Raw genomic sequence first — 24,963 nt, forward strand, 5'->3', positions numbered from 1 at the left:
TGTTGTCGGGGGAAGGCTAGGAGGTGGCAAGGGGGCCCGAGCACGGCTGACTTCCCTCCCACTTCCCTCCCCTCCTCTCTTCCCCGAGAAGGTGTGGATGTGGGCTCCCGGTGTTCCCAGCATGGGTGAGCAGTGCAGAGGCTGGGCCAGCCTCTCTGGGAGGATGCTGAGCCATCCAAGGAGGCTCAGGGATCCAGCTCTGGCCCGACCGGGGCCAGGGTGGTGCGCTGGGGGAGGGGTTGCAGGGAAGCACACCTTCGTTTCAGATCTCACACCTGGCGGGAGACATGGGCGAGGACAGTGCTGGCAGTAGCCCGCTGAGGAAGGGACCCCCTGGACTGGCCTCTCTTCTGCTTGGGTACCTCTCCGTCTTTGCCCACCTTCTCCCCCGTCCCCATGTGGGTGTGGGGCAGTAAGGAGAGAGGGGTCAGAGATGGGCAGGTGTTTCTGGCTTCCAGGTTGAGGCAGGGGCCAGGCAAGTGTTTGCTGAAGAGGCTGCACTTTTAGAGTTTGGGCCAGAGCAGCAGGGAGCAGAGGGCTGCACTGGGCTGCGAGAGACAGGGATCCTGGGGTGGGGAGGCGGGTCCCCCTGTGTGCCAGTGGGCACTCTGGTGAGCCTCTGGGATGGGCCGCGTAGTCAGGTGGTGGCAGAGAGCCAAAAGCATTTGGCCTGGCATGGGGATGGGTATGATCTGGCCTCCTGGGCTATACTCGGGAGGTGGTCAAGGGCCATGATCCCAGAGGTGCAGGATGCACCGCCACCCCAATATCTGCCCCTTCAACTCATGTTGTTTTCAACAAGGATTTTCTTTATCTTCCCCCCACACAAGCCAAGGGAGGGGCCCAGAGTGGGGCACAGGACACAGGATGCTGGTCTCCAAGGGGGACTGTCCACAGATAGACGCTCAGAGTGGACGCTCACCTGCCTGTCTGCGGCTGTGCTCAGGACAGCCGTCCCCACCCGTGGACACAGGGTGAACATCTGCAGGGCTCCCTGGGCCTCGGGCAGCGGCGGGGTTTGCCGTGGACAGTATGCGGCCCAGCCGCCCTCACCTCCTGGGGCCTCCTCCTCTCCTCTCCCTGCTCACCCGTTCTCTCCAGGGAGCTGCCTGTCTGGGATAATTTGGGGATTTTTTTTTTTTTCCTGGGGGAGAGTTCTTTTGCATGACCCCTCATGAGCAAGCCACACCCGCTCTTCTAGCTAGATGTCCGTGGTGTGGCGGCGTTGGCCGGCCCGCCCTGCAGAGGGTCGGCTGCCCACGGTGCTGGCCGGCCTTTCCTCTTCTCTCTTTTTGCTGAGTTTCATTGTCTTTTCTTTCTGAGCCTTGTAAGTGTACAAAATTATTATTTTGTTCTGTCTCGGGAAACTGCAAATAAATGGAAAACAGGACAAACTGCTTCAAGTGTATCTGGGTGCTCTCTGCCAGGATCTAGCTGACCCCTCACCTCGAGGCAGGCCTCTCCCCTGCTGTGTGGGCCCCGGGCTGGCCAGACTGCAGCAGCCCTAGGCCAGATGTTCCCAAGCCCATCCTGGGTAGTCGGCATGCCCAGGTGGGGTCCCCGGGAGGCCACAGGTCAAACTCTGCCAGCTGCTCCCACCCCGCTCCGTTTTCCCCAAGGCCTGTTAGCCCCAGACACAGGAACCAAAAATGACGCCTTGAGTCCTAGGACCCCCAACCTCTGGTCACTCTAGCAGTCTCTGAAGATGAGATCAGGAGGGCAGATCTAAAGGGAAGAGCTCCAGGCCCCAGCCCTGTCCGTTCTCTCCCTCCACCTATCTGGTCTTTGTGCGTGTTGCTTGGGACACGTGGTGCCTGCAGCCACCAGGGCTGCTCCTGTGGGCCTGCACGCAGGCTGTGTGGACAGCACACAGACACGACACCAGCACCAGGAGCAGAGTGGTGGCTGCTGGGATACCAAGATGACCCAGCAGGCGATGACCACCATGGCCTAGAGAGGCTCCCATGAGGAGACCCAAACAGCAGAAGCCCAGAGCTGAGACCTGGGAGATGGGGGATGCCAGGTACAGAGGCTCCCAGGTGGCCCCAGACTGAGGGGCTTGAGGGCCCAGGTCGGCAGAGCCAGGCGCTCCCCACCAGCCTTCCCTCTGCAGCTCACCCCTGACATGGAGGGAGGGACATGGCACCCAGTCACCCACTGCACCCCCACAACACAGGGATACAAAGCCTCTGGGCCTTCCTTGGGAACAATCCCAGCCTGCACTGGCTGAGAGCGCTGGCCACGTGCCTGCCTAACCACGTGGCCATCCAACCTGTCTGATCGCCTGACCACTTAGCCACATGGCCGCCCGACTCCACGGCTTCCTGACCACATGGCCACACAGCAGCATGGCCACACGGATGCAGGGCCGCCTGCTTCTCTGAACATCTTCCTTCACGGCTGCACACATTTAGGCCCTGCCAGGCAAGGGCTGTTGGAACCTGCCTGTGCTCCACTGGCCCCTCAAAGGCCTCGTGCCCTCCCCACTCCTGGGCAGTCCCCGGCAGTCCTGCTGACACCCCAGAGACACCCTCATGTTGAGATGGGCAGCCTCCCCTCTACTCCTGGTCCCCAGGTGCCGCTGCCTGTCTGTACCTCACACCTTAAGCTTTCTCAGGACAGAAATATGGGCTTCCACACAATCTGATACACCAAACACACCCACCCAACGGGTCCAAGTGACTTCTGACGAGGCGGTGCTGCCTCAGGCCTGCTCAGTCCTGTCCACTAGGGCACAACCGGCCTCCTGGTCCAGCCTTGGCATCTGGTTGCAGACACCTTCAGATGGGCCAGGAGGCTACCTTCCTGGCCCTGTGGGTGGTAGCTGGCAGGGGCTCTCAGGTGTGCAGGCGGGCATGAGGGCTGCTCAGGGAGCACCAGGGCAGATCGGAGAGCTTGGTGCAGAGAATCTAGGACAGAGCCAGTGAGCAGAGTCATCACCATCGCAGTATCTAGGGCTCCGCTCACCTATCAGCTGTAATCCGAGGCTGCTTTCCAGGCCAGGCCTCCCTCTGGGCACTCGCCACAGCCCCACCCCACCCCCGCTGGGGATCCTGCAGGAATCCTGAGGTGGACCAGCACTCTGAAACTGTCCCCTGGCACCCACGCCCCCAGCAGGGATGGCAGGATAGGCAGAGGGAAGTCAGTGAGGGGCCTTTCATTCGTCATTTTAAAGAGCACCTGCTTTGGGCAAAGCTCTCTGGGCGCATGCCCTGGTGAGTCCTCTGAGCAGGAAAAGCCGGAAACGCCCAGGCTACTCCCTATTCCAGGGGTCTCCAAGTTGGTCCCAGGCCAGCAGTGAAATAGGTGAGAAGCATGCACAGTCTAACCACCACCTGCCGAGGACATTCCCTAAACTAGGACCAGAGTTGCCAGCCTGCAAGAATCCGGGGGGCACAGGACGCTCCACACCCCAGCAGACAGATCTGGAGTTTCTGGGTGTGTGGCCGCGGCTCTGTGGCTGTGAGGAAGCCTCCCAGGTGGTTTCTCCGGTGCAGTGAGGACCAGGTCACAGGACTCAGCAGGACTTCTCTACTCTGGGGCTCCCTCCCCTACTTCCTGCTAGAAAGGTCTAGGGGGTGGGGAGGGGGAATGGGGGCATTAAGGTAGAGGCTGCCTCCCCCCAGGATACGGCAAACCCCACACTCAGCAGGGGCACAGCATGAGGGGCAGGGCTCCCGTGGAAAGGGGTCCCTGTGGCTCAAAGCACATTGTGTGCTTAGCTGCTTCAATTGTGTATGACTCTTCTGTGATTATGGACTGTAAGCCACCAAGCTCCTATGTCCATGGGATTCTCCAGGCAAGAATACTGGACTGGGTTGCCATTTCCTACTCCAAGGGGATTTCCCTGATTCAGGGATCAAACCCGTCTTACGCCTCCTGGATTGGCAGGTGGATTCTTTACCACTAGTGCCACCTGGGAAGCCAAAAACAAAGCACAGGACTCTTGGAATTTCCAAAGACAACTTTATCCAGATAGGAACCTTCCAAACAGAACACAGAGAAAAGTTAGGCAGCAGTTATTAAAATACACTTTGCCAAATGATTTAACATTAGAAGATGAGAGGAGCTGGAGGAAGGGTGGCTGCAGAGGTCTCGGCCAGCCCTACTCACCCTTGCCACCCTCTTCCCAATCTTGGCCACCCCCCACCCCCCCACCCCCAGTACCCTCCGAAGTGGGAGGAGTCAGACAACTCTCAAGCGTCCCTAAGGGGTGGTCATGGGCACCTCAGAGACCAGTGAGCAGGCCAGGTCTGCGCCTGTCAAGGGTAGACATGGCAGAACTCACATGGGTAGGCTACTTTTAGGCCAAGTCCTCTGGTGGTACAGTGCCCAGAGAAAATGAGCAGCTGGCAGGTAAGCTTCACAGGGTGGGTCCTCGGAGGCCACGCAGATCCCACCTCTGGCCCATGCCAGGGAATTCAAGGCCACAGGCACTTCCTGTCAGGCTCCTCGACAGGGCAAGAACAGCACTCAGGGAAGGACACCGGAGGATGAGACCACACTGACTGATACCGCTCCAAAAGGGGCGTCCACGGAGACTGATTCTCAAGGTGTGTCTTGAGCTGGCGTCCTCAGGAAGCGCAGCAGGGCACTAGGAGGCAGTTTACAGCATGGCAGTAGGGCCCAACGGACCAGCAAGGCTGAGAAGAGCCGGAACCTTCTGGGCTACGGCCTGGGTTGCTCCCTGCACCTGTTTTTAGGGCTGGGCCTCAGAGCCATAGGCCTCATGCTGCTGGGGGCGGGGGCGGGGGCGGGGTGCTCAGCAGTGCTTCTGCTGGGGGCTGGGCTGGAGTGTGGACAGCTCAGACCACAAGTGGACGTTGGGAGCCCCCAGGCTGAATAGCATCTTCTCTTGGTGCCTAGTAATGGTGGCCACAGTGAAGGTCACTTGCTAAGACATAAGTCCCAGGTGATTGTCAGAACAGTCTTTCTTGTCACCAGAAAGGCAAGTGACAACCATTCACGAGACTGCAGCACCCGTGCTCTGATCCAGATGCTCAAAGCCAAACGGCAAGTCAGGGCAAGTGCCCCCTCCCCGACTTCTAGGGTTCTTTACCGAACTTGCTTGCTGGATGGGTATCGCAGAAAGTCAAAGTCAATCTCAGCAGGAATGCAAACCAGGTCTCAGAATTTATGAAGTCCAGTAGCTGTCTCCTCCCAACACGGAAGCACTGGCCTGAGGCCCCCACCCCGACCCCACGCCCACTGCAGCCCCACAGTGGCTGTCCCTCCCCAGTCCTGGAGTCAGGGCACCCTGCTCCTTGTAGTGTTAATAGTTAGTATACAGACAAAACCCACACATGGAGATCCACAAAGAGCTGGCTCTGAACCCCCCATGGGCCTTGCACAAGTTGGATTAGAAACGAGCCCTGCAGCCTCTACGGAGTCATTGAGCTTTATGGTTCCATTTGGCCCCCAAATACACATTCAGGGGCCTCAGTATCTTTTCAAAAATAACTACACATGTGAATTTGAACGTTCCCCACCCCCAGTTCCCCATCCACCCTTCGGTTTCTCCCAGGAGCTCCAAAGCCGAAGTTGAGTCTGTCGAGTCTGTCCCACTTGGGTTGTTACGAGGTGGCTCTGCTTCCTGGGGGGCCGTGGTTCCGATGTGAATGATGGTGACATTCCAGTGCAGGGGCCTCTGCTGGCAGCCGTCACATGATTGCACAGCATGAGTTTTGTTTCCGGGCCTTGAGAGAGACAAAACAGAGCTGAAGAGGTGGACCTCAGCACACGTAGAACTGGGAGCTCTGAGGGGACCAGCTGGCTTTACGAGGGGCTCTGGAACCACCAAGGAGAGAGAAGCGGAGGGAAGCCATCCAGAAGTAGTGCACACTCCCAAGATTATTCTGTCCACCTTCCATTAACGCTATCGATAAGGAAGGAAACTTCCTGTTGTTTAGCGAAGTATAAAGAACAGGAATGTCTCTTCCTTCGCTCCAGCCTTGACTCCCCATAAAGTTATCTGACCCCATGGGGGGTGTTTCTTACTAAGGATATCTTCAGAGAGCAGAGAGGTACCCACTTGGTTCATGGGGCGTCTGTTACCTTATCCTTCACCTCCTGTTCAGATACCTCCTAACCCCACAGGCATCTCCCTCCAAGGCCCATCATGACAGCAAACGTGTGTGTTGACCAAGCAAATGCAGCACCCCTACCGTCCAAAAGGTTAAACACTCCAGTCCAAGTTAACAAATCAGAAGCGTCGGAACCTCTCTGGGAAGGTGGCATACCTCAGACAGCAGGGGTGAGGAGGACCCATCTTCACCTTGGGGAGGTTGGGGGAGGGAGGAAGCAGCCCAGAGGCAGGGAAAGCCGAGTGACGGGGTGCCCAGGAGCGGCCAGGCCACACTCACCGTTTTATAGAAGGCTTTAGACTGTATTCCCAGCACTTCGGATTTGGATACCAGGTCATCGAGCTTCTCACCTCGTTCTAATAAAGACTCCATGGTGTTGTGCTGGACAAGAGGAAAGACACAAAAGAATGCCTTGCTCTGTTCACAAGGTGAGCAGACGCCAGTCCCTCATGAAGCTCAGTCACAGCAAGGTGCTTCCTTTGGCCTCCTCCCCCACATATGAGCATCAAGACACAGTGACCCAGACCTGTGGAGGACACAGGGCCTAGTGACCTTCCTGGAGGATCTAGAAGGTTCTAACTGGACATAAAGCACTGCCCCCAAATCCTCCAAAGCACAGGCTTAGATAGCCACACTCCAGCAGAGGTCCCCTGTGCCCGTATTTACATACACATTCCTACTGCTCAGCCGTGTCATGCTTCTTCCAGGGGAACTGTGTCTAAATCTCACGACTATCAGCTCTGTGAGAGCACCTCTGCACTTAATGCAGACAGACCCTTTCCAAACACATGAGGGATGGAGGTCCTCACAACAGCCCCTAGCCCCGCCATCAGGGCCATCAGGAAGTGGGTGACTTGCTCCCACCCCAGATGGCCACTGCTTCAACTGCAAGGCCCTCAGAGGCAATTGGCATTACCCTAGGTTTGGACGTATGAAATGGCACAGAGTGAGAAATGAGCAAAAACAGTCTTTATCTCTACACACGGCTGAGCAACTCAGATTTCCACCATAAAAGGTTAACTGGATCAAGACATGAATGGGATGGATAAAAGGCAGCGTGACCAGTAATCCAGATTTTACCACTGCAGCCAGAATGGGCTGGGTGACCTGGACCCATCTGTCTGTGGAGAGACAAGGAAGGACAGCGTGTGTGTGTCCCCTGCCTCTGTGTGCTTGCTCACAGGACTGAGGCTCTGAGGCAGCAGAAGGCAGAGACAGGGCTTGGTTAGGAAACGTGGAGAAACGTTACAGAAGACAGAGAGGTGCCTTAAGACTGTCATCTCTTAACTTTCATTCCAAAGCCAAAGGTAGCTCAGAGTTTAAAAGCAAAAGCAGAAAACAACACTTGCAAACTAGATTTCAGGTAAAATGCAGGGTTCCTGCTCTTCTGAATCAGACCTGTTTCTGACTACTCGGGACCTGTATTTAGTCAGAGAGCCTCAGTCTGCACCGAAACCCACACTCTGAAAAGAAGGAACCTGCTGGGCTGTGGGTCAGGCTAAGGCAGGCACCATGGAGGTAAAACCGCAGAGTGGCTGTCTGAGCGAGTCTGGCTTTCAAAGCCTCTGATGCACAGGGACAGGTGGGCCACCACCACTTTCAGAAGTGCTTTGACTATAATTAAAACAAGAATCAGCTATGTGGGCTTGACTGCTGGCAAATCTTTTTGCCTCTGTTTCTGAACTTGGTCCCTAATTTACTTACTTACCAGGATGATCTTGGTCTCATCCAGTTCAGCCTGCACTTTAGTCATGGGGTCAGCTTCTCGGGGGTTCTAGGAAAGAAGCAAAAATAAAAACGTCAGGACTGGAGTGGCTGCCTGGAAACAGGGCTCAAAACCAAGGAAGCTGGATATACTTTCAGAAGTTAAAAACCACAGGCTGCTTAAACACATACTGCAAAAGCAAAAGCCTGCTTAGGAGCTCAGGTCTTATGCGGGTTCCTGTGATCTTCAGGATGACATCAGCCTTTACATCACCCAGAGTCACAACCATCAGAGCCGTTGGCTTTTCTGCTTCACAGCCTTTGCGCCTTACCTGGTATCTACTGAGCTGACTGTCCAGGCCTGTGTACTGGATAGTATCAGGGGATCCAGTTGGCCAGTCTATCCTGTCGACCTGCTTGGAGAATTCGTCTAGTACCTGCAAGACAGAGGCGCTCAACAACAGCCCCATCTCAGTGCTCATCCGAAAGAGGCTCTCAGGACCCCAGGACCCACAGAGGAAGGCAGAGGAGGATGGCTAATGGCAAGGAAGAAAATCTAGGTCCAAGTTTCTTCTTCCTCAGTACTCTTGGAATTAAAATCCAAGTATGCCCAGCCTGATATGAATCTCATCTGGGAATGATAAATTATTAGAGATGCAAATTACAGATTTCCACTTTTCTCAGGTTGTGAATTTCCAGGAAAGAGGATATTGGACCTTATTCAAAACAATTCTTCAAAAAAGGTAATCAGATCCTTTGAATTTAAGCAGCCTTTTGAATTTAAGCAGCCACCAGACTTCATGCGCTTTTATGCATGAGTGTTTTAGGGGCTGTGGGGCCAGGGTCTTTGAGGAGTTTATCATCTGCACCACAAAGAAACACACTGAAGAATGAGGAGGCACCAGCCCCACACTGGGGAAAGAAGCAGCTGTAACTGCAAGACGGGCCAGCAGGGGGACTCCTTGAGCAGAAGCGCGGCTGGTGGGGAGGAGCCTGGTGTGTGCAGAGATGGCCTGAAAGAGGGGAGGAGGGGAAGAAGGGAGGTGGGTCATGGGGCAGAACATGCAGCCTAGTGTGGCTCAGAAGGAACTGAAAGTCACGACTTTCAGGGCGGAAGCAGGAGCAGAGCTGGCAAGAGGATGCGAAAGCACAGCCGGAGCTGACCCGAGGGCCCCACCGGGAAGGGGAGATGCTGGGACCCTGTGGCTGACAAGGAGAGCCAAGATGGCCCCAGGGACACTAGCAGGATGAGAAGCAGAAATCAGTTGGGGACAGGGTAGGGCGGGATGAGACAGACAGGAATGAGAAGGCTCCCAGACTGTCTCTTGGTTTAGAGTGAGGAGACTGAAAGGAGGCTGATTTTGGACACACTATTTCATCCCTTACGTCACTCCTGGCCCCAGTCCACGCCTGTCTGCCCAAGTACAGTCCAGCCAAGCTGCAAACTCACCTTCTCTAGCAAGGTAAAAGCCACCCGGGATGGGTATTCACTGTCAGCAATGACCACTCCCGCAAGACTGTCATTTCTCACGTAGACATGGCACAGATATTCTAAGGAGACAAGAGGATGGCAAGAGAGCTTTAGACTTTCTCACCCGCCAAAGCCGCTGGACTGATACAGTGCTGGGCTTCTGTCTTCTGCGTCAGCAATGCGGCTCTGAGCCAGGTTTATGGTGAAACCCTGCACATAGGGCAGCATGTGTAGGGGCTCTGAGGGCAGTGTGGACAACACCTGCTTCAGGGTGAGTGAAAGTCCTAAGGCCCAGTGCGCGAAGCCAGGGTTGAAGGATCACTAGTGGCACAGAAACATCCCAGGAAACGGCCCCAAGGGCTCGTCTGAGTCCCACCCTGAGCTTGAGGTCAGGCTCCCCTGTGTCTTGGAAACTGCAGCCCTCAGAGGTGCTCTGCTCTGCTCCCAAGCTGATGGAACTTTGGACAAGCTAAGTGGCTTCCATTTTCATATATACACAACAAAACTCGGTAAAAGATTTCCGGGCTTGAGGAAATCACCTGTCAGGGCCCCAGGCTTCCTCACTACAGTAACCTAGCCTGCTCCACGCTGTGGTGAGCCTCAGCGGGGACGGGGCAGGAGAGGGAGGAAGAGATAAAGCCCATCCAGAAAAAAATGAGCCACTGCTGGCTGGGGTCTCAAGTACAACTGTGCTCAAGTCATCGAATTATCAAAAGGTACAGCCTGTACAGGCCTTCTGCAAAACAGTCACAATCCTTGAAATGATTTTTTGTCATTTGGAAAGGATTCAGAGATGACGTAGCTAACCAAATGCCCCTAAAATAAATGCCTAAAAATTCTTACAGGAAACCTGAATCATGAAGAAGAAAAAACTAAGGTCATGAGGAAAAATAAGGGGTCTCCAGGTTCCTGGGCAAAAGCACTAAGCAGCACAGAATACAGTATTTCCTCAACAGGGCTGGCTGGAGGTCCTTTTCTGAGATGTTTACAAATCCAAAGGCAAAAGAGGACAAAGCAGGAAGGCTGCTTACTGCTCCAAGAGAGGCAGACCCTAACTGTAAGCAAGTCTAAGCTTTTTGGGGTGATTTAGCCAAGCAACCGACATACCAACAGTGGACAGAGAATTTTGCATAACAGGAAACGGAGGAGGAGGGAAGAGAGAAGCCAGCAGAGGATCGTGGTCCTGGGAGCCCTCTCCATCACAAGGCAGCCCTCCTGTGGACAGAGCTCTAGGCCACCTGAAGTGGGGTGGCCGGGCCAGCACATGCTTACAAGGTGAAGAGTCCTCTTACCTTGTTCTTTCACAGAAGCTCGGCTGCCTTTTGCTGAGCGTTCCACAATCAGCTGACTTGTGAAGGTCATGAATTCCTGAACGCTAAGAAACACAACACATATTACCTGTTCCTGTCACCTTGTCCCCAACACAATGCAAAGTGACCCCTGAGCTTATACACCAAGGAGACATTGCTTCCTGGTTTCACTCCTTCCCTCCCAACCTTAGGAAGAACTAATAAACACTCTGTCGATGATCATGAATACAGACAATTACACATCATCTCAACCATTCAAACCACATTTGCTTGCTACCGAGCAGACCCAAACAACCCACTTTCAGACTTCTGGGGAATCTTCTACAGGTTATAGTTAATTTAACGTTTTGGTCAGGGTATGATTTGGGACACAGCAGAGAAGCAGAGGCCAGCTCCTGTTCTCAAGGCTCCACTAACTCCCAAGAAGCGGGAAGAAACAAAATCTGTGATGGAGACACCTAAGTGGCAAAAACTGTTCAGCAGACGCACAGTCAGTTATGGCAGCTGCCACACGCTGGACCCTGCAATGCGACAGGCATCCTCAGTGAATGCTGGCTCTAGCCTCAGGTCGTCTGGGGTTAATCCGTGGTACGGGCCTGGGACACTGGATGGAATTGAGGGCAAGGGCTCAGCCAAGACAAGAAAATGGAAAATGGTTTGTACCACGGCTGAGGGAGAGGAGGAGGTTCATGGGCCCAAGAAAAAGATGTGGCCAGAATGGAAGAGTCACAGGTGACAACAGTCCAGCTGGAGGAACCAGAGTTAACAAGAAGCCTCTGACCGGAAATGTCATATAAAGGGCCGTCAGTGCAGGGTCCTGACTTGTGGAATCCACAGTTGGTTCCAGCAGATTCATACACTCCTGAGATCACACCAAGAGCCACGCAGCAGAGTGAGGACTCACGATGTCTGGAGTGGACTTCCCCAGCTGGGATCCCAGCTCCACCACTTACGAGATGTGTGACCTCTGGTAAGGGACTTACTGCACCACGCTTTGTCTACATATTGAGACGTGCTGTGATGACTAAATGAGCACTTAGCATGATGTCTGGTGCATAGTATTACTTGTTATTATTATCCTGAGAGAGTGAATAGGACCAGAAAAATCCCTTAGAGGAAAGTCTGAAAATAAGGAAGTCCTTGCAATAAAACTAAAAAGAGACAGAGCTTAAGAGTAGAAATATAATTAGACAAAGGAAGAACTGCATTCATTGTGACATTCTGCATACAAGAGCCAGAAAAGCTGGAAAACGTTTTGAAGGCCTGAGGTTCGCATTCTGGTAATCATAAGGTGGGCAGGACAGAAGACAGGAGGACTTATGAGAAAAACAGTGGGCTCAACTGGATTATGTGTTGTTTTAAGAGACACTTGTAGAGATTCCCCTACAGTACTGCAGTTGTGTTAATCACCTGAAACTGGTCTGGATACCGAAAACCAGTGAGATGAAAGTCCTAAAGTGAAATCTCTGAGGATCGTCAGTAAACGTGGGTAGGGGAAAGAGAAAGGAAAAGAATCAAGAGTTAACCAAGTTAGCACCCAAAGTTTCATCACAGAAAAGCAGCAATACAGAACAGAGACTCGAGGTCATGATAGAGAATGGTAAGTACCAAGAAGGACCCAAAAAGCAGCAGCAAATTTCGACAAAATAACAAGAGGAATTGTTTGAGATCCCGCCAGCAAGCCACTCTCATCAAGAACAAAACCCAATGAAGTAGTGAAAACAGAATCCAGGTGCTACCAGACCTGGAGACTGGGTGACTACAGACACAGACTTTGCAGGGTCTTTCTCCTTTTGTGCCTGAGTCACCACCACCCCTCCCACGAACAGGCTGTGGTACTTCCAACACACACTTGATTGCATTAAAGTGCCTCGCAGATGTTCAAAGGCTTGTAAGCCCTAAAACCTCCATGCTTCCTTTCAAATCTTCACTGTAGAACCCTTTTGTACCACTAGAGCCCAACCGTTAAGAGCATACAATTTGGGTTGGAGTCCTGGCTGGTTTGGTATCCATCTCCTGGGGCCTCAGTGACTTCCTCCATAATATAACAGAGTGTACCAGGAACTCTCACACCGAACTGTTGGAAAGCCCAGCCAGATAATACAAACGTGGCGCTTAAGGTGTGGCACGTGAGCTTCCTAGGTCAGAACCACTGAGTGGGAGTTGCTGGTTTAAAATACAGATTGCTGGAACTCAACTGGGCGTGAACCTCGGGGAATCTGTACTTTTTCAAAAGCCCCCGGTCATTTTTATAAGATAGAAAATGTGAAAAACCCTGATTACGGACTACATTCCAGAATGGGCTACAGGCCGAGGAAAAGACCACCGGCTCCAATGCGGGAGGCCAAGCCCCGGGCCTCGATTCCCGGGCGGTCTCCAACCCGGACCCCGGGCCTCCCCGTCCGGGCGCCGCCCTCCAGGGCCCGCTCACCTGGATCTCTGAAAAAAGCTGAAGGAGGACACATCGTATGCGGCCTTGAGCAGCACCGTCTTGGACTCGCCTTTATACAGGACGCTTAGGCTGTACAGCTTCATGGCGCCGGGCCCTTGGGCCGGCCACCCGCCTGGCCGCGGCACCGGTTCGCAGGGAGCAGCGCAGCGCCGCCCCTCGAGGCCGCCGCCGGCTGCTGACGGGTCGGCCACCGGCTTCCTTCTCCTGGCTCGGGGTCCACTTCCGGTTCCGGTAAGGGGCTGCCGCCCCAGGCCTAACGGAGTCTTTTCGTGCCCCGGATGCAGAAAGCAGCAACCGGAAACACGAACGAGGGGGTGGTGCAGGGTCCTGCGCGTGCGCGTGAGGGGCTGTCAGGGATCTTGTAGGCACCCTTGCTGTCTCACTGCGAGTCCTTACCATTCTCCCGCTGTCCTTATCCTTCCGAGGCCTTCTCCCTCCTTCCCTAGCCGTCCTGAGTCCTCCCAGCACCCCCCTGCTTCTTCCCGGCCCTTCTGAGTACTGTAGGAACACCTGTGTCCCGGGGGCCGTCCTTCCTGTGAGCAGTTAGACCCAGAGCCCCACCCACACGCCAGTACTTTGTAAACCCTACACCTGGGACTTTGATTTACGCGCGAACTGCGAAAGTGTTTTGTAAATCAGATCTCCTTTTTGAGTGAAAGGCAGGGACCTTTTCGAGGCTCCTGCCGGGAGGTGAAGGCTTGCCTCTCATTTTCAGTCAATTGAACCCTCTCTTGCCCTTCCCACTCCTGCTTCCTGCCTGCGTGGGAGTAAATTTCTGGACACAGAACCCCCTCAGCATGAGCCTGCGGGCTTCAAGTCTCCTGGGCCTGCCAACTATCTGTGAAATCAGCTGCCCAACCACTGATCTGGGAGCCAACTGCTAATCTCAGAGTAGCAGAGCCATTTCACTTCAAAAGGAGGAGAAACTCAGCTCCAAACTGAGGGAGCACTTGGCATACCATGACTTGGAAAACCTCATTTTGTTTGAAATGTTGGAATAATGCTTTTTCAGTGGATGGGGGTGAATGAGGCTCAGTTCTCTGAGGTTTAGTTCAGTCGCTCAGTCGTGTCCGACTCTTCGCGACCCCATGAACCGCAGCACGCCAGGCCTCCCTGTCCATCACCAACTCCTGAAGGCCACCCAAAGCCATGTCCGTTGAGTCCGTGATGCCATCCAACCATCTCATCCTCTGTCATCCCCTTCTCCTACCTTCAATCTTTCCCAGCATCAGGGTCTTTTCCAATGAGTCAGCTCTTCTCATGAGGTGGCCAAAGTATTGGAGTTTCAGCCTCAACATCAGTCCTTCCAATGAACACCCAAGACTGATCTCCTTTAGGATGGACTAGTTGGATCTCCTTGCAGGCCAAGGGACTCTCAAGAATCTTCTCCAACACCACAGTTCAAAAGCATCAATTCTTCGGCGCTCAGCTTTCTTCACAGTCCAACTCTCACATCCATACATGACCACTGGAAAAACCATAGCCTTGACTAGACAGACTTTTGTTGGCAAAGTAATGTCTCTACTTTTTAATGCTGTCTAGGTTGGTCATAACTTTCCTTCCAAGTAGTAAGCGTCTTTTAATTTCATCGCTGCAATCACCATCTGCAGTGATTTTGGAGCCCAGAAAAATAAAATCTGACACTGTTTCCAGTGTTTCCCCATCTATCTGCCATGAAGTGATGGGACCAGATGCCATGATCTTCGTTTTCTGAATGTTGAGCTTTAAGCCAACTTTTTCACTCTCCTCTTTCACTTTCATCAAGAGGCTCTTTAGTTCCTCTTCACTTTCTGCCATAAAGGTGGTGTCATCTGCATACCTGAGGTTGTTGATACTTCTCCTGGCAATCTTGATTCCAGCTTGTGCTTCCTCCAGCCCAGCATTTCTCATGATGTACTCTGCATGTAAGTTAAATAAGTAGGGTGACAATATACAGCCTTGACGTACTCTTTTTCCTATTTGGAACCAGTCTGTTGTTCCATGTCCAGTTCTAACTGTTGCTTCCTGACCTGCATACAGATTTCTCAAGAGGCAGGTTAGGTGTTCTGGTATTCCCATCTCTATAAGAATTTTCCACAGTTTATTGAGATCCACACAGTCAAAGGCTTTCGCATAGTCCATAAAGCAGAAATAGATGTTTTTTCTGGAACTCTCTTGCTTTTTTCAATGATCCAGCGGATCTCTGAGGGTAGTACATGTTTTATCTTCTTGTTTCTTAAATGATATGTTATCAGAAAGCATCTTGCAGGACAGACACAGCTAAAAGGACCTTGATCTTTGGAAATTGGCAGGAAGGTTACCCAACCATCATGCTAGAAGCAGCCAGAACTGAAATGATGGGAAAGAGATGGTATGTTTGAAAAACCAACAGCATCCCTCAAAACATGACTCTAAATCAGAGTGTCTCAGTCTTGTCACTGTTGATATTTTGGATTGGATAATTCTTTGTTGTTCGGGCGGTCCATGAATCGTAGACAGCATTTCAGGCCTTTCCTCCCGCTAGATGCAAGTGGTACCCCAATGGCCATTTGGCAACCAAAAACGTCTTGGGACATTGCCAAATGCGCTATTCTGCTGGCTGAAGGAAGTTCCCACCACCTGCCTTTTCACTCAGCACCCTCCTCATCGACCCTGGGTGTTTTCAAGTGTAGGGGTGTGCAGAAGGGTTTTTTCCCATACGCGACATTTTGGTACCAAACTTCAGGAACAGAGAGGCCAATGCCAGGCCAGTGTCTCTAAAAGACAGGATGTTGAACTGTGTGTAACCCATCCTGACTGCACTGACATAGTTTCCCTGTAGGGGGCGGGTGAGAGCCATTTCCTAAGAAAATTCTGAGTCCGTTTTTTGTTTTTTGTTTTTGGCCACTGACTGGCAAAGAAAAGGAGGAATCAGGCGGATAGTGTTTGGTTGGAATAGATTTAAATGTATTCACTTGAAACATAGTACTAGTCATCCTGAACTTTCCCTTATACCAAACACTTTCCATATGTGACCTCATTTAATCCTCACACAAACAGGAAGATACTATTACCACCTTACAGATATACAAACTGAGATTCAGGTTAAGGAAATTGCTGGTAAGAGGAATGTGTCAACACCAAAACGAGGAACAAATTCTCTCATACAGCTCTAACAGCTCTCTCCCCTCTTCTGTGGCCTTGCTCACCCGAGATAGCCTCTCTTGGTCTATGTGGTTACCAATTCCCCAAGTTCATCTGTCTTACTGAAAAGTAAGACCTACCTTCCACTTCATCACCCCAGAAGTTATTCAACTTGGATTCAATCCTAGCACTGCCACAAACCACAAAACCACAGAAGTGAACAAGCCATTAACCCCTCTGAGTGTGTGTGTGTCTTTCTCTCATCTGTAAAACTGAAAAAATGTCCTTCCCATAGGCACATTGCTAGGAATGATAAGACTTATATTCCAAGCTCTAGTCATATAGATGTTTAACAGTATTGTTACCATTCATGACAAAAAAGGAGGAGAGATCATGGTAGGTTATAGGGATGCTGCAGGCTATAGGAAATGGAGATTTGACAGTAGGCTGAAATCTAAAGAAGGGCTATAGGTTGCAGAATGGTATTTTATCTATTTAAATTTAGTGATTTTGATCATGGTGTTATAATGTAAGTGAATTCTTTTTTTTTTTTTTTTTTAGGAAATACAAGTTGCTGTTGTTTATTCACTGATTTGTGTCTGACTCTTTTGCGACCCCATGGACTGGAGCCCACCAGGCTCCTGTGTCCATGGGATTTTTTAGGCAAGAATACTGAGTGGGAGCAGGAGTGGGTTGCCATTTCCTTCTCCAGGGCATCTTCCTGGCCCAGGGATTGAACCTGAGTCTCCTGCTTGGGAGGTGGATTCTTTACCGCTGAGCCACCTGGGAAACCCATAATATATTTAAAGGTAAATATGATAAAGTTAAAGAGACAGGATGAAAAAGAGAACAGTCAGGATGAAGGGTATCCAGGAGTTTGCTGTACTGTCCTTGCAGCTGTCCTGTAAGTCTGAAATTATGGGGCTAGGAAAGATTGTAGGGCAGGGGTGCTGACGTCATACATGCAGCATCTACACAGGCAGGGGTGGCACAGGCCCCCTGCAGTGCTGGGCCCTACAGACAGAACCGGAACAGGGCTGTCCATGACAAATGGCTGAGGGTCTCTAAATTAGCCCCTGCTGGGCAAGGCAGACTGCTACCCACCTTTGAGGCTTTGCTCAGCTCACAGAAGGTGCTCAATTTAGCTGGACAGTGGAAGCGTCTAGGGAGTCAGATGATAGCTGGCAGAGGGATGTCCCTGGTGGTCCAGTGGTTAAGAATCCACCTTGCAAAGCAGGGGAAATGGGTTTGACCTCTGGTTGGGGAACTAAGATCCCACAGGCCACGGAGCAACTAAGCCCATGCACTTCAACTACTGAGTGTTTGTGCCACAACTGGAGAGTCTGCATGACTCAACAAAGATCTCGCGTGCCACGGCTAAGACCTGACACAGCCAAACAAATAGACAAGTAAATATTAAAAAAAAAAAAAAAGGCAGGCTGAGGGGCATACCCAGGAGGCCCAGCCCAGGGGGAAATCCAGCCATTCAGTGGCCTCAGTCCCCATACCCCCTTGTCTGACCAGTCAAGGCTAGGGCAGTAGGGCTGTTTTCACTCTAAGCCTAACACCAGCCGCCACAGATTACCCAGGAAAGGGGCCTTGAAAGGGGCCATCAATGTAGTCAGGCTTCCAAAGAGTTCAGAGCTGCTGCTGCTGCTGCTAAGTCGCGTCAGTCGTGTCCGACTCTGTGCAACCCCATAGACAGCAGCCCACTAGGCTTCTCTGTCCCTGGGATTCTCCAGGCAAGAACACTGGAGTGGGTTGCCATTTCTTTCTCCAATGCATGAAAGTGAAAAGTCAAAGTGAAGTCGCTCAGTCTTGTCCGACTCTTAGCGACCCCATGGACTGCAGCCTGCCAGGCTCCTCCGTCCGTGGGATTATCCAGGCAAGAGTACTGGAGTGGGTTGCCCTTGCCTTCTCCGGAGTTCAGAGCATGTCATCTTAAATATGCTGCTTTGACATATTATTTTGAACCAACACTCATCTTCTTTAGTTACTTCTCCACAATTTACTCTCCCTACCCAACACCATTGTCTTGTCAATTCTTCACAAATTTATTGCTTAAAAAAAAAAAGGTATAAAAGCTTTTTTTCTCATCACTTCTTGGGGTCTTTATTCTCTTGTGAAGGCTCCTATATTCAACTAAAATTTTAAATAAAACCTGTATGAATTTCTCTTGTTACTGTCAGTTTAATTCTTTGACCCAGCTGGAGAACCAAAGAGGGCAGAGGAGAATTTTTTCTGAGTAGCTCACCAAATCTAAGGAGCACGGACCTGATGCCATCCACCAGGGTTGACTAGCAGACTCAGTCTCCAGGGATGCTGCTCACTCCCGTGACCGCTTACTCACCTGTCCTGTGCTTCCACCAGTTTCTCCAGGCCACAGGGAAGGCATACATAGCGCTGCCACCAGCCCAAAGGGAACAGAAGGTGTCAGATCAGGAGGGGACGGGGTATACTATGAGAAGGGTTACCGGGAGGCAGTGGACAGGAAGTGATCACAGCCAAGGAAGACAGGACCCAGCTGGGAGTTCCCTGAATAGAGGGACAGGCCCCCTCAGAATTGCCTTGCCAGGATCCATATTTGCAACACCAGGCACCGCTCCCCTGCTCTGCATCTAGGGATGGATACAGAGCCCACGCTGGATACACAGTCATTTAGACTAGTGACTCAACCTGAGGCACCTTTACCACCACTATGTGGTGGCCTGCACTATGGCCTGACCTGCACAAAAACGTGGGAGAAATTCTGCAGAATAGGAAGGAAGGCAGGGAGGCAGGTGGAGGCCGAGCAAGAGGGACAGAGCCAGCCACCACAAAAGAGGAGTCTGGGCCTTGCACCAGCCTGGTCGCCAGGACCTCTGAGAGCAGAAAGCAGAATGGGAGACATCACAAAGGAAAAGGCACTATGAAGAATCTAAAAGCACAACCTATTGAGGGGACTGCGAGCCCCCTCCACAGCCTCTTCTATCCCCTTCTGTCCCCTCCCTTTCCCCAGCCTTTCTACCCGCTGAAGCTCTGCATCCCTGCTAGCACATGGGTGCCAGAAAGTCTGAGCCAATCAACGTAAGGCCTTCCCTACTGCCTCAGAGATTGGTCTACAGTTGGGCACCTAACCCAGGCCTCAGCCAATCAGTGCAGACCACAGGATAGGCTATCTAACCAGGGCACAGTCCAAGGCTTTGTGTTTAAGGCTTGGGAGAAGCAATGGGATTTGCACAGATGAAAAATGTCAGTGAACCTCAAACAGTAGGTACAAACTTCTGGTTAGACATAGAAGATGAAATAAATATGTTTATATGAATTCCACTAGAATGACAGAAAGAGAGCAGGAGAAGGACAAAAAATGGGAGATACTAACCAAGGTGGAAAGGTTTAAATTAATGAGAGGCGCAGGTGATGGGGGTTTAGCAGAGTGAAGGGCTGAAACACCCAGACCTGGATGGGGGGAGGGGAAGCAAAGGGAGCCGCTCCCTCCCCTCCTGCTCCACAGATACTTTAGGATGCAGGACTTCACTTTGGAGACTTGAATGCTCAGAGATTTGCCCTTTTGAGACCTCCAAATTACAACCTGTTGTTTCGAGTAGTCCCTGTTGGGTAAATGTCTCCTGTGGGGCCACCCCCAAGGCTCTGACCAGTGTGCAGTGTGTGGCTGCCCTTGGATTAGGTAACATATCATCTGTGGCCAGGGAGGGCAGGGCTCTGCAAGAGGATTGCCTTGTCTCTTGTCCTTGGGGGGATGGTGAGCATCATAGTTCTTTCCAGCCCAATCCTTGAACTTCCCCAATCTCAGTGAACTTATCTGAAAGTGGTGGGGGAAAAAGTGGTGAAAATAATACCACCCCTGCCTACTGCCTCAAGATTATCTGATCAAATGACATAATGAATACAAAAGTACTTTGTCAATCATAAACATTTTAATCAATAGTAGTTATAATGACAATTTCTCCTTCTCCTATTAAATATATTTCCTTTCTTTAGGAATAAATCTAATAAGAAATTTATTTATCTATAAGAGAAAAATAATAATGCTGAAGGGCATAAAAGAAGACCTAAGCAAATGTGGCATGCACCAAATTCTGAATGAGAAGACTTGATGTTATAAAGATGTCAGTTCTCTAAAATGGATCTCCCAATCCACAAATTCAATGCCTCTCCAGTGCAATTATCAGCAGCATTATTTTAGTGAAATGGGATGAGTAGATTTTAAGGTTTATGTGAAAGATAAGAGGCTTATGGTAAAAAATTTTTGTAGGGAAAAAAAAGGAGATGTTTGTTCCAACAGATATAAAGAAAGCTAAAAAGTTATGCTGACTGAAAGAGTGTGGTATCCACAGGAATGGACAGAGAGATGTCTAGTTCATAGGCAACTCTGGGGCTAAGACAGGACAGGCAGAGTTCTAAGAGTCATGTTTACATTCAGACAGTTTGTCACTGACATGGGTGGCAGCTTAAAAAAGAAAAAGAAAGAGAGTAAAAGGAGAGCACCCGAAGGTGCTTCTTTCCATCGTTGTCCCAAGTTCCAGAAAGGATGATGCTCAGCCAAAGAGGCGGGATGCCTGCTCCTCGAGTCACCCCAAGGCATTATCTCTGGCTGGGAGCCCAGTCAAGATGGCAGCTACATGCTGAGGGGCTGGGGCAGAAAGCCTCACATCTCAGAATCAGAGAGGAGGGGAAAGCCTACTGGATGCTTCCTGAGCAGATGGAGAGGAGAGCCTCGTGAGGTGGCCTCGGCACGGCTCCTCCCAAGTCCAGCTTCACTTCCTGGAACACCACAAAGTGCTTAGGTTAGCTGTGCTTCAGACTTAGCCTATGTGTACACCTGCAGGGTGACCGGAGCTGAACCGTTCCCTCACTACAGAGAAATACAATTCTCTGTTGTGAGAACTGCGGTGCAGTCAACAACACAAGTCAGTGGGAAAAGAATAGCCAACGAGTATTAGACTCCTCAGTTCAATTCAGTTCAGTTCAGTCTCTCAGTCATATCTGACTCTTTGCAACTCCACGGACTGCAGCACACCAGCCTTCCCTGTCCATCACCAACTCCTGGAGCCTGCTCAAACTCATTAGGCTCTTACTCTCAAATTATGCACTAATTAGAGGGACAAAAAATGCTGAACATTAACAAATTGGGAAAATATTAGAAGGAAACGTGGAACAACATTTTTCTAATTTGGGTGGAAAATGCTTTTCTTAATAAGACAAGAGCTTCACAAAAGAAAGCAAAGAATAAAATTCATAAAAAAATAAATATTATGTGATGAAAGACATCAGTGATCAAGCCATATGCTTAGCAATAAATGGGGGACAGGTATTATAGCATATTTAACAAACAAAGGATTATTAGTAACTATGGATGGAATATAAAACTAGTTAATACAAACTGAAAAGTAGAAGACAATTTAATAACAAAATAGTTAAGTAATAAAAACAAATCATCCTTAGAAAAAGAAATACAAATAACTATAAACATATGAAAAGGTGTCCAGCACTTTGCAATTCAAATGATAATGAAACATAACAGATAAGTAAAAGTTACGAAGATTCATCAACTCATGGATTGGCCAGCATGAAACCAAACTCCCAATGACTGGAAAGATTAACTGTGAAGCCATTTGAGGGGGTAATGTAGTCCTCTGCGAGCAATCCTAAAATGTGCCCAGCATCTGACCTAGCAAATCAGCCTCTAGGAACCATCCAGAAAAATCACATGCATGTGTTGACTCTGGTAAAAGACCAAGATTTGCAATGGAGAAAAACTGAAACTGCCCAGATGACCATCAGTACAAAAGAGGCTTAAAAATGTTCCAGCGGATCCATCTGGAGAGTTCTCCCTGGCCACTCCTCCTGCTCCCTCTGCTGGATGCTAGTGGAGCTCAGATTTCCAGATGGTAGGCAGGGAAGGCAGTGACTAAGCTTGAGAGTGGTCTGAGCACGTGTGGCCATGCCAGTGGCTAAGCCACTCATCCCCTCTCCTCTGGTTCCCAGGCCCTGGGGGCCTCTCCCCCTTAGGACATGAGTTTGGAAGACCCTCTGAGTCTCCCCTGGGAACTGGACAGGTGGCAAAGTCTACAGCAATAAGGTGATCGGGCTGTCGCTATGGTGATGTCAAGATGGAGGCCTTTTGCCATCAGCCCCAGTTTTCTGCATGGCAGCTCTAATGACAGGATGGTCAGCCCTGCAGAGGCCGGAGGGCCTGAGCACAGAGGCCTGCTCCTGGTTGCCATGGCAGCGTGGGCCCTCGCAGGAGCGCAGAACGCCCTGGCAGGAGAATTCCCCACTCCACACCTGGTCGGAGCAGGAAGTGTTGGGCGGTGACTGAGCCTCAGGGAAGCAGGTTGGTGTGTGAGAGACGCACAGTCGTCTGCAACCTCATGACTCAAAGGCTGTCCCCCAGACACCGGAGGAAGGAGGACCTTTTCTGCTGAGTCTGTTTAGAGAGCACCACGCCGTCACAGCTCAGCACAGCCCGAAGAGAAAGCTGACCAGCCCTGGGAGCCCAGCAATGGCCCTCCCCCGACCATACCTAGCCTGACAAGGCCTCAGTGGGGAAAGATCCCGACTATGACCCAGGAGAGAAAGCTGGAGAACAATGAAAAGGAGGAAACTCTGTGATTGAACATCAAGCCGGAAACCAGCCAGAAGGTGGACCATACTCAACCAGATACCTGGGCCAGCCGTGACCCTTGGTTGGGAGAAGGCTGGGGATATTTCTGCCTTGGAAGCCTGTCGAGGAACGCTGAGGGGTCCCAGCTCCCCTGGGCTGGCTGCGGTACAAATGCTGGATGACAGAGCCAGGATGGAGATCACCAAAAAGGAAAAGGTAGCTCTCTGCCACATTCAGTTTTCTAGAAGAATTTCTTCCATCTTCTCGCATTCAGTGGTTTGTTTAACTTGACCAAGTGTTTGTGCCTCCGTAGCTGAGTGTATGCGCAGGCGCTTTAGGGACAATCTGCTGGGAGTGAATTGTGGGGCATTGACTGGGTTGGGCACGCTGAGTCCTCTCCCTGCTGCTCTAGAGTCCAGCCCTGTGACCTGGGAGTCACCGCTGCCAGGAGGCCTGGGAAGTGAACCCTGTTGGGTAGAGGGTCTGGGGAATTTAAAACCCCAGCTGGGGAGGGGGGGTGGGGGGATGTGGGGTCTTAGTGGCAGAACCAACTACCTAGCCACGAGGCAAGGCTCAACAGACATCGTGAGAGCTCTCAGATGTCCGCACCTCCCCGCAAGAATCACTTAAGCCTAAGAACCGTTGCTCCTCGTAAGAAGTGGAGAGCAGTTACTTTTTCCAAAACAAAGAAAAATCCAGACATCCTGGTAGCCAGCTCTGTGCCCAAGCAGTGAGGAAAGGATCCAGAACTGGTGACAGGGCGGAGGGGAGCGCCTGCCTGCTCCCCTCAGCCAGGCGGGGCGGGGGAAATGGGGGAGAGGGCCCGGATCCAGTGCCTTTGGCATGGTTTCCCCCTCACATGTCTTTTCTTTTCCTTCTTCTGTGAAATGACGAGGTCAGCATAAACACTGGACTGGTTCTGCTCCTGGCAGAGCTAATGATGTTAGGAGAAAAACAACCAGCCCGGGTCAGGGCGCCCACAAGCTGCAGGCAGCAGGAAGCCTGCATCTGCTGGTCACTGGGGCTCTGGCCGGAGTTTGGATGAGAAATCCTATGCGGAGGGGCCAGGGGGGCCAGCTGAGAGAAGGGAGATGGGGTCTTCAGCATGAGCAGAGAGTTGGCATGGTGGCAGTGAGAGGTGGGACCTGTGGCCTGCTCTGGGGAGTCCACCACATCAGACAGGGGCAGGCCCATGCCCCTTTCTTATTTGTCTCGGGGACACAATGCTCCCCATGGTAAACCCCACATGCGTTGGGGAGCTGGTTCGGTCCAGAGTGGTGGGGGGATGTGGGTCACTGACAGCCTTGTCAGGGCCAAGAGGAGAGCGAGGCCCCTCCTCTGGCCCATGCTTTAAGGGGGCACAAGAAACATCAATCATCAAGATAATATTTTAATGCAAATTCTAAAGAATCAAAAATCAGTGCAAAAAATTCTGATGAGCAAAATGCTGAATTTCCAAAGAAAGAGGGCCCAAGTACTGCTGATTTGTTCACTTGTCTCAGGCCTGTGCTGGCTGCCCTCACAGCCCCAGTCAGCAGGCTGCCAGGGCCAGATGAGGGAGGCGGGGGCTGCTGGCGATGTGCACACCCCTCCTGTCTGTGCCGGCTGCCCAGGGGGCCCACCTCTTGTCTGGGAGCTGGGAAGCTTCAGCTTGGTTTCAGAGCCATCCTAAGGGTCTGAGGTTTTGCTGCCAGGCCTGCCCAGGTCCAGCCCTGCACCCCTGGGAAATGCTATTCCCACCACAAGCCATTTGGCCTGGAGCAGTAAGCAATTTCAAAATTGTCCCCAGCAGGTCGGCTGGGGCTGTATCCACTGCAGGCTCCCAGAAGAAGAGCATTCTGGTCGCATTGGAGGGACCTCAAGTGTGGCTGATTTTGCTCTTTCTGTTTCCCTGGTGCCTCTTGCCTATGCTGACATCTCAGATCACCTAGGGTCTTCCTCTACAATTTGTAGGAGTGTGTGGCCTCAGTACCATTTGCAGCAGCTTCATACATGGTTCTTCTAGAGCTCCTTGGGAGCAGGCCTGCTCCTATGAGGCTGCTTCCCCTCACCTGTGGCTGTGGAACCTCAACATCCTCAGTCATTCCCTTGGCATGGAGCTCTATCTTTTTCGCCATAGTTTCATCATCTGTAGATAGGTTAAAAATATCTTTTTCTTTTTTTTAAAAGAATTTTTTGATTTGTATTAGTTCAGGTATATAACAAAGTGATTCAGATATATATATAGGCTTCCC

At 51.4% G+C, this 24,963-nt stretch overlaps 1 protein-coding gene across 2 annotated transcripts; it reads right to left on the reverse strand.

The window, feature by feature from the left end:
* Positions 1 to 4,193: 4,193 nt before the first annotated feature.
* Positions 4,194 to 13,176, reverse strand: YKT6 (YKT6 v-SNARE homolog). Of its 2 annotated transcripts, XM_068972663.1 has the most exons (7): positions 13,000 to 13,176; positions 10,551 to 10,633; positions 9,238 to 9,338; positions 8,120 to 8,224; positions 7,792 to 7,857; positions 6,363 to 6,464; positions 4,194 to 5,696 (listed from the first exon to the last, which is right to left on the reverse strand). In XM_068972663.1, exons 1-7 carry the CDS (start codon positions 13,101 to 13,103, stop codon positions 5,661 to 5,663), a joined length of 597 nt encoding a protein of 198 aa, XP_068828764.1. In that variant the 5' UTR covers positions 13,104 to 13,176; the 3' UTR covers positions 4,194 to 5,660. The 2 variants fall into 2 exon arrangements, with proteins under 2 accessions (XP_068828764.1, XP_068828765.1); XM_068972664.1 differs by lacking the exon at positions 6,363 to 6,464.
* Positions 13,177 to 24,963: the final 11,787 nt, after the last annotated feature.

This window comes from Capricornis sumatraensis, chromosome 5 (assembly GCF_032405125.1).
Source record: "Capricornis sumatraensis isolate serow.1 chromosome 5, serow.2, whole genome shotgun sequence".
Taxonomy (NCBI): Eukaryota; Metazoa; Chordata; class Mammalia; order Artiodactyla; family Bovidae; genus Capricornis; species Capricornis sumatraensis.

Coding starts and splice junctions, on each gene's coding strand:
- YKT6 (XM_068972663.1), bottom strand. CDS start 13,103: ATGAAGCTGTACAGCCTAAGCGTCCTGTATAAAGGCGAGTCCAAGACG. Junction 8,225..9,237: donor CTTTTACCTTGCTAGAGAAG/GTGAGTTTGCAG, acceptor TCTGTCTTGCAG/GTACTAGACGAATTCTCCAA. Junction 5,697..6,362: donor CTAAAGCCTTCTATAAAACG/GTGAGTGTGGCC, acceptor GTCTCTCTCAAG/GCCCGGAAACAAAACTCATG.